General features: G+C 35.3%; 1 protein-coding gene across 1 annotated transcript; it reads right to left on the bottom strand.

The window, feature by feature from the left end:
• Nucleotides 1-299: 299 nt before the first annotated feature.
• On the bottom strand, nucleotides 300-1,814 carry LOC149250072 (xyloglucan endotransglucosylase protein 1-like). The gene is made up of 4 exons (XM_089458906.1): nucleotides 1,447-1,814; nucleotides 1,239-1,339; nucleotides 923-1,116; nucleotides 300-840 (listed from the first exon to the last, which is right to left on the bottom strand). Exons 1-4 carry the CDS (start codon nucleotides 1,616-1,618, stop codon nucleotides 480-482), a joined length of 828 nt encoding a protein of 275 aa, XP_089315032.1. The 5' UTR covers nucleotides 1,619-1,814; the 3' UTR covers nucleotides 300-479.
• Between the last annotated feature and the right edge of the window lie 7,371 nt (nucleotides 1,815-9,185).

Below are 9,185 nucleotides of genomic sequence, written 5' to 3'. Positions count from 1 at the left end.
CAAAATCCTCAAAATTGCTTCAACCTTTGCCATGACCACCAACAACTTAATTTCTGTGGTAATTAATTTACAAGATTATACAGTTGGTGAGGAATCAAATTTTAACTATAGACACGGAAAGAAGAGATTCATTATGGAAAAATATTTGAAACTTTGGGGGAAAGGACATTGATATATGCCAACTCGGTCAAAGGTTTTAGAACTTTATAAGTTGGATTAATCATGTGAATCAATTTTCAATTACAGACACCGCAAGAAAATAGTATCACCATCGGCATATAAAAATTGATATTATAAAAAAAAAAAAAAAATAATCAATCCTCTTGATTATTACAGATTTTGTATGCAGAAATTTATGCATTGTAAAACAGTGACAGAATGAATGTGATAGAACAGAATATAAAGAAGAAGGAATGGTTGGAAGGGCAGTTCATCTACGATTCATTAATCAGACAACGGAGTTGATCAGTCCAGAGTGCTCATTTACATTCTGCGGGTAACCCCTGGGGGAACCTCTTTGTGTCAGCACAGTAATCATAGATCATATAGTTTTTTCGCACCCATTGGAGCTTCTGCTCTTGATTCGAGTCCAAAGCCTCCTCTCCGGCGAAGTTAGAAGAAGAAGTAGCAGCACTGAAATTACTGAAGGATGCAACAAAGGGGGCTTTAGTCCAGTCTGTCTTGACGAGGCCACCTCTGGTTGCCCAATCATCTGCATTCCAAAGGCTGGAGTACATCCTCATTGCCTGGCTCTTCGGATAATGATAATTGCTATCTATTTTACCCAACTCTGTCTCCCTGTTTTTAAACACACGAACAGGAATCCCGTCCACAGAAAATCTGAATAACAAACATGTATTTTTGTTATTTTGTGAGATTTTATCGTATTAACATGGAAGAGATAAGTAATTAGGACACATACGTAATTTGATTTGGTGTCCAGAGCATGGAGTAAGTGTGGAAATCGAGGGTTGGGTCGAACCACAAGTAGAATTGCTGTTCACGATTGCCAAGGCCTTGAGCGAAGATGTTGGTGTGCATAATATAGGGATCTCCAGACAGGTTGCCTAGAAATTCATAGTCTATTTCGTCGTGCTTGGGACCTTGAGACGACAGCTGCAATGGGGTCATAACAGAAACATATTGTTAGCATAGGCATAGCACAAGATATAGCTATATATTTGTGTATTCGGAATAGGATAGGGCAGTGTAGGGCTGAATAACATAATAAAACATACATAATAGGCAGTAACTGTGCCGGCAGAGTTCCCAGGTACCAACTTGATTTGCATATCAATTTTAGCAAACAGATATTCATTATTGGATTGAAACCCACAACCTGTTATCAAGGAAAGGAAAAAGGGTAGGAGTAAGATGTGTACATGTAATAAGTGTAGATGAAGAACAGAGCATGATACCATGGAAACAAAATTTACGCAATATTACCTGAAGTGCGATCCAGAATAAGCTGTAATTGTTGGCCATTGTCAAGGATTTTACCACGATCATTGCCCCATGTGATGTCTACATCGTTGTAGAAATTTGCAGAAACAGTTACAAGAAGACTCGACGAGGTTATTAATAAGAAAAGAAAGAGGAGGGGCATGCCCATGTCCATAATTATGGATTAATAGAAATAGAGGAGCTTGAATTTGAGATCCAATAGCAGATTATTGCAGGGAGGGGATGAAAGGAAAAGAAAGGAATAGAATAGCAGGAGATGGACGTGCGCAATGAAAGAGTGTGCAACGAATGAGTTAAATCACTACACATCCAGGAGGCTGAAATCGCTGCGGACGATATATTGGTTAGGGAGTGATAGTTTATATACAATGGAAACGCTGGTGGGCAGCGTATGGAAACGAGGGAGAGAAGGAAACATGAGAAGCGAAGGATTACAGCTGTAGCCAGGCAGGCAGACATTGAATGGTATAATGCAATTGTACGATCGTTGAGTTGCCTTTGTGGAAATCATGGGCGTATGGCATGCCATCGCATCTAGAGTGTGGAGGAAGGAAAGGAAAGGATCCGAAAAGCGACGGCTATGAAGCCCATGGAGATTGAATACCATGGATGGACCATCTGAGAAGAATCCAGACGTCAACAGCGACACATAGCCAGGCAGGCACAATGAATGATTGAATAATACTGACAGGTAGGGGCCAGACACACTAAATGATTATAGGACATCGTGGTACTCTTTGCCTCTGTGGAAGAGAAAGTTGGTAACTCAATGGGTTTCACTTCCGCGTGGGGCCGTTTTCGGATCTGCAACTCAGTCCCTCCATCCAGTTGGCATTTTGGAATTATATTTGACGTCTCTCTTAAAATAAATGTTTGTTAGACTTTCGCCACGGGAAAACTCCCCTCATCACTCCATTACATTCGAGAAATATGGAGGCATCAAACAATTTGTGGTTCCATTTAACAGCTGCTCACTGTTTAGTTTCATAGTTTTGAATTATTCAAGCTTCTAGCAACTTGTGGATTACCTTAATTTTTGCAAGCTTCTAGCAAGCTTAAGTTATTTTTATATAATTACCTTATATCTAATTGCATACTGAATAATATAATTGGAGCAATTTTTTATATCTAATTGCATACTGAATAATATAATTGGAGCAATTTTTCATTACAAATATGTTATTTTTATTTTTATTTTAAAATATATTAATATTTTTTTTTTTTGGTTGAATTTATAATTAAGGTCGTTTTGATAATGTTGATAACATCATTTAACGAAATTTATTGAAAGTGTTCGTTCGTTTCTTATTGGTGTGTATAAGGAACGGATTGATAACGATAGCCCATCGCACCACCGTTTCTATCTATCCCACTATGCATGTGTAAAGAAGGGAGTGATAACGACAGCCCATCTCACTGCCGGTTCGATACTTCCAACGATGCAGCCTTCAATACTGTGACTGGTGATTACATAGAGTTAGTTTTGAAAGTGAATTCGAATGGTGTGTATACAACCCACCTGCGTAACCAGGTCGATAGGCATTGCCCCTTGCCGCTACCATCCAGGTTGGATACCGCGATGTAATAGTTTTATCGGACTGTAAAATGATTAAATATATTCACCCATGTTAATCTTTAATGTAAAACTAGTTAATGATTCGGTGGAATTATATATAGTCATTTAAGCTATTTCAATGATTTTACAAATTATGCTATACCATTTTGAAAGTTTTCAAGTAGCTTGATCAAACACATTAATTATAATAAAAGTATTTTGGAGATTGGAGAGAAATAATCAAATCTTAGCTCTCAATTTCATAAGTTAGACTTAGCAAAACTTTATAAATAATAAAACAAGTTTGAAGCTATTTTCAATTAAGAATTTGCGTGCATTCTAACATTTCAAATAGTAATGATATGCAAGCATGGATTTCCACGAAAATGATAATCTTCTGACAAGGACTAAGAGTACCCCTTTAAGACAGACAAGCTAACATCTAAAAGGCACAAACCCAATTATGTCTCAATTCAAGTGCGAATGCATCTAAAGCATCATAGCCTTGATAACCACACATTTGATATTTCTATTTCCAACCACAAAATATATTTATTTTCTAATCAAACAAATAAATAGATCCATTTTATAAAAAAATGTATCGAGAGTGTGCCAACACTAAAGAAACTACATAAAACTCTCAAAATCAAACCAGAAAAAACTATTTCACCTACTCAAACAAAAAAAATCAATTAGTGTTTTATACATATTACCAATGGCCCATGGGTGTGGACCTATCATGTGAGTCTCAAAATTTAAACTTTAGGCTTCTATGTTCATGCTTTATGTTTAAGTGTCTACAATGTGGAATCACATGACATAGAGATGAGCTTTTTCTAATAAGTTCAAAGATCCACTAAGGATGAAACTATGTTTATCTTGAAGTCTCATTTTAAAGTATGAGTATTGTGGGTGTTGCATAGTGAGATATGATTTTGGTGTCTCATCCAACATAATTAACTAATTTTTTTTGTTTTTTATAATTTTATTTGAAATTGTGTGTGGGGGTTATTTTTTAAGTCACCCATCAAATTTACTGTTTGAAAAATTAGGTAATCATCATCAATGAGGTGTAAATTTAAAAATGGTTAATATTTGACGATTAAATAAGGAGAATACCAGTAAATACCCATCAAATTTGACCCCTAGATAATATCTTAAATTTGTTTGTGTTGTACAAGTTCTTCCATCCATACTATTCTATGTTCTTTCTAAAGTGGTGGTTCAAAAATAAAAGTGGTGGGTTGGGCACATTTATTGCATAGGGAATAAGATATCTATGCCTTAAGAAAAAAATATTGAGTATTATGATTATTGGAGTTTTGTTTGGTAGTTAATTAAAAATATTATATAAATTAAATGGTTAATAAATACTAATGTACACAAATTAATAATAAATATAGATAGACATTCATTTACTATTAATATCTAAAAATTTATTTTTACGTCACATTTCACTTTCAAAAAATAAAAATAGAAATAAACTAAATCATAATTTTAACCTATAAACAAATTTTGTTACAATATTATGGGTGAATAGGATGGCTTATACTGCATGTTCAAAAAACCATCATTCATATTATATGACGACAATTTTTTTAATTAATCAATATAATTAATAAAGTATAAAAAAACTAACTACTTTTAAAATAAATCTTAATTCTAAAATATTTTATAAAAATTAAATCCTTACTATCTACTTGATAATTATTAATAATTAAATTAAAATTTTCAAAATAGACACACTCATATAATTAAATTAAAATTAAAATAATAATAATTATTAATTTAATAATGTAATTATAATAATTATATTATTGTTACTCTTAAAATTTTCATTTTGACTCCACCACTGTCTCAACTATCACTGCTCCATATCGTGGCAATTTAAGACTTTTTTTTAAGACATTTTGTCTTAAATTATTCGAAAGCACTTCCCGCATCACTGGATTAAATTTCGGGGTGAGTATTTAAAACCTTCCTGCCATATTATTCAAACCCTCGATTCTCATTTATTCTCTACCCTGGAAAATTTTCCATCTTGAAAACTCCTGTACCACAATGATGTTGGGAAATCAAATAAATGACCATGAAGCATGTGCTTGATCGTGAAAAGTATTGCCATCTTAGCGCATTTCTATGGGGATTTAACGCTTTCATCGTCCAAGATGATGCACAGGTGTTCTCGGATGAGGGCACGTTCGTGGAGAGAGAGGCACCGGGTAGTCATGCCCGTACATTATCCGAGGAGGGGTTGCGTCGAGACAGGAGCTTCTTATTTAGTACCAATCCCTATATTTCTCGCAGGGAAGGAAATTGTTTAGTATGGCGATTATTTCCATCCCAATTCTTGGGCAGCTCTTCGAACGACATGCTGCAAGTAAACTAGTTGCCTAGGGTTTTTCCGGAGTTAAATTGGTTATAGATCTTGGACCAATAATGCCTGAGATTTCAAAATTATTATGCTAATTAATAATTTCCCTTTTTTTACATTAACCTTTGGGATTAATGAAGGAAAATGGAATACATTAACCTTTGGGATTAATGAAGGAAAATTTCCATGGGTTGACAACTCATTTTGGGTTTCAGAGTTTTGCTTAGGGTTCTTAAGAGGACACAATATTTCAACACACTTCTCTACAATGAGGGTAGTCGTATTAGGGTTTTATGGTCAGAGTTGTCAAGGATTCAAAACTGAAGAAGGGTGGGGTTAATTCCTTCCTTTATGAAACCACAAGTATCCCAACAACGAAGCCAATGGGGGAAGGCGATTTCATTCACTAACTCACCCACTTCGTTCCCCACATCCCATCTATGGGAGAGAGGGATCTGCTAAATCTTCAATCCGTGGGGCATTTCACTAGAATGGGACAGAATTCTCTGTTGGGCCTACTACGCACCTCACATTTTAGAGCTAGTTGTTTTAGCGTGCACTCCTCCTTCATGATATCATATGTAGTTACAAGTATGGGATCCTTGACCATGTCACTAGTCATAAAAACACAGGTTGGAGGCATATTCTTATTCCATACGAGAGTAGGTTATAAAACTACCCTACCTATTAGAAATAAATATTTTTAACACAAGATACCTATATATCTATGAAATAAAGGATGAAAATAATCATCTATGGGTTCCTTATCCTCCCCATCACCAATCCTCGACAAAAAATATGGACCATTGTTCTAGCGCCCCAACTTAACCACCACCCTGAGTGAGAACCCCTGGAACAACATGAGCGTAATATCCTGCTCCGTATTACCGATTTTGTGATAAGGTACTTTAGCACCTCCTACTTGCTAGGGGGAACTAACAGGTGAGGTTAAGGTATAACTCTTTTTTCTCCTAGTGCTTCAGTTGAGCCAACCAATATTGATTCTAGTAGTGGGAATAGTTCTAGGTCGGGAATAACGAGAATAAGGGATAGTTAAGTATTGTTATGTGCTTGCCATAATCAATTTCATAATGCACGGGTGTGATATACACTTTATGTTATTCATTTTCCAATAGTTTGTTAGATAATATGTTCAGTTATTGTCAAGTCGCAAGTTGATGCCTCTTCTTTGTTTAAGCCCTAACCTCATATTAGAGACTTTTTTAATTCTAATTGAAGTTATCTTATCTTGATTTAATTTTATTTAACTGTGATTGTTATTATGTTTGTTTGATGTAATCAAACTATTGAAGCATTTTTTTTAGAGATTCTCATGTAGAAAAAGAGAAATAATGTGAATGTAGAACTAAATCCAACTAACCACTGTTATTTTTATTTTTATGAATTAGAGAATGGAAAATCATATTTATGAATAGAAAGAAGGATTTGGAATAATAGAAGCCTTCAATCAAATTTTTATCCTTAATCTGATTCCTAAAGATTACCAAAGCAACCTCAACCAAACCTTTGTCCTTAAACTGCCAAACAATTCTAGGTAGGAGCTAAGCTCATACAATGTTTTCTTATTCACACATCTTGTTTCTCTATTAGAGACAAAAGATATACATATTCAAAAAAAATCATAAAAGGGTCACCAAAATAACATTGAAACTATGTGCATCCCCTAATAGGATAAAATATAACATTCCCACTCAAAAAGGAAATGGTTGATCTGAAATGGCAAAGCCTTATTTATTTTATCTTATAACTTTCTAAGATCTTTTTAAAATTTCCTTCTTGTTATGTTTTTCTTGATTATCTCACTACAAAAAGAATTTGTTATCTAAAAATTTTCACACTGCAATGAAATTATTATGTCCCCTACAAAAAACGAGTTGCAATACTGGAAAATCGTTCGTGCCTCCAATTAATTCCTTGAATCCCCATTTTCTTAATTTGGTTGACTCCAATATTGATGAAGTATGTGATTCAAGAGATATGGGTTTATTAAACAATCATCTAGTAAGTTCCTCTTGGGTAGCCCAAGTGGTTTGGATTCATGGTGATAATGCCACTTCAATTCTAATTTTGGTTACCTTACTTGGTATGATTTTCCAACTAGCCTATCAAAGTAAATGCTTCTTTTTTTTCAATAAAATAAGTAGCATTTTCATTAATAAAGCTGGAAACGGGTCAGGTCCCTTACAGTTTGTTATCACTCCTCCAAATCTCCAAGGCTGAGAAAGAGTCCAACTGAGGTAACCAGAGACCAACCTTTTGACCTGGTAGCTAGCTCTACCAAGCCAGAGAGGGCTCTCTCCAAGGGATCATAGCCAAGGGCTAGATAGATTAGGGTTTAGGCTATATACGTAAAGTGTAGAGGGTTGTTTGATTTTATTTTGGTTGGGTTGTTGGAAGAGGATTAGGTCAAAAAGACTAGGTCAGGGCAAATGAGGGTATGATTGCAGAGATATGATGGAGCAAGGTAGGTAGGCACTCAAACACTTTAAGGTTATGAAGTGAGATGGATAAGACTAGTGAGGTGCTAGAAAGAGCAAGACAAACATTTATTCTTTCTAAACTGAAGAAACTGGACAAACTATGTAGATTTTCCCAAAACAGAGCATATAAAATGTATTATGCTTATCAACTTGAAAATAAACATATCATAGAAGTGAAATGCAATATGGGAGTACAAAACATTCAAGCATATGCAACATAAGAAGAAACTATGTCAAAATTCCATACCACAGGTATTCCACCAAAATAGCTGCAACTCATTCATTAAATTTTGCCAAATACTGATTACACTAGTGTCTCTGATCAATAGCCAAACATCCAACTGATTCTAACTTGTAAAATGACTAAGAAAATACATAATATAAGCCTAAAACCAACTCATCCTAAGCTCAGGGGTTGAATCAATGAGAGGAGGAGCAGTTGCAAGAAAGGCTGAACTGATAGCTGGAGTGTAGGGTGGTTAAAGTGAATCATCCCTCACTCTAGCAAACTAATTCATTACATGCCACGTAGTCCATTTAACTGATATATCTACCCTAGATAAAGTAAAAGCATAATAATTACATCATCTAGATCAATTAAATGAGTAAAACTTGAAATTCCCATAGGCAAAAGTCAACTTGGTGTGAAACAGTGAAAATAATGGAAGATTGTCAAACGTGCAGTGACCTAGTTAAACGCACAACGACCTGGTCAAACGCACATCTTCAAGCTAACTTTTGATTGCCTTCCTGATGTCCAAATCTAGCCTAGGATAACTCATTGGAAAGCTTATCTTGTCTAGTTTCCAAAACTTCCCTTGGTTTTCGAAATGGGCTTGCTTTGGCCCTCCAAAATTTAAATCTACGAAGAATACTCAAACGTGCAGCGACCAAACTAAAAACGAGGCAGAAAGGTGATTTTTTGGTAGTTTTGGACCCTTTTGGCTGACTAGTTTTGCTCCAAATTCTTAGAAAAAGTGCAGGGTGCATGTCCTCATCATTATGAATCCAAAAATTCTGACCATTTGCTCATTGGATGCCCCTAAAAAGAGCACAACGTCCAAGGTGCTACATGTTTGACCATGCTGGCTGTGCCAAAAGTTCTCAAAAAACACAACAAAACATATCTTGCCAAAATAGTTCAAAAATGGCCAAAATTGGTGGGTTGATAGTTGGCTATATGTTTGAGGCATGGAGTGATGCCTCAACAAGGATATCCAACCTCTTTTTCTCCTCTTGCTTGGTCAAGGCCTCAATTTTTGCATGAGCTCTTTTGAGTTTGGCCCTTGCA

Source organism: Pinus tabuliformis, chromosome 7 (genome assembly GCF_031772625.1).
Source record: "Pinus tabuliformis cultivar Carrire ecotype Pingquan chromosome 7, CPIR1, whole genome shotgun sequence".
Taxonomy (NCBI): domain Eukaryota; kingdom Viridiplantae; phylum Streptophyta; class Pinopsida; order Pinales; family Pinaceae; genus Pinus; species Pinus tabuliformis.
This window is presented reverse-complemented; position numbering and strand designations above follow the sequence as displayed.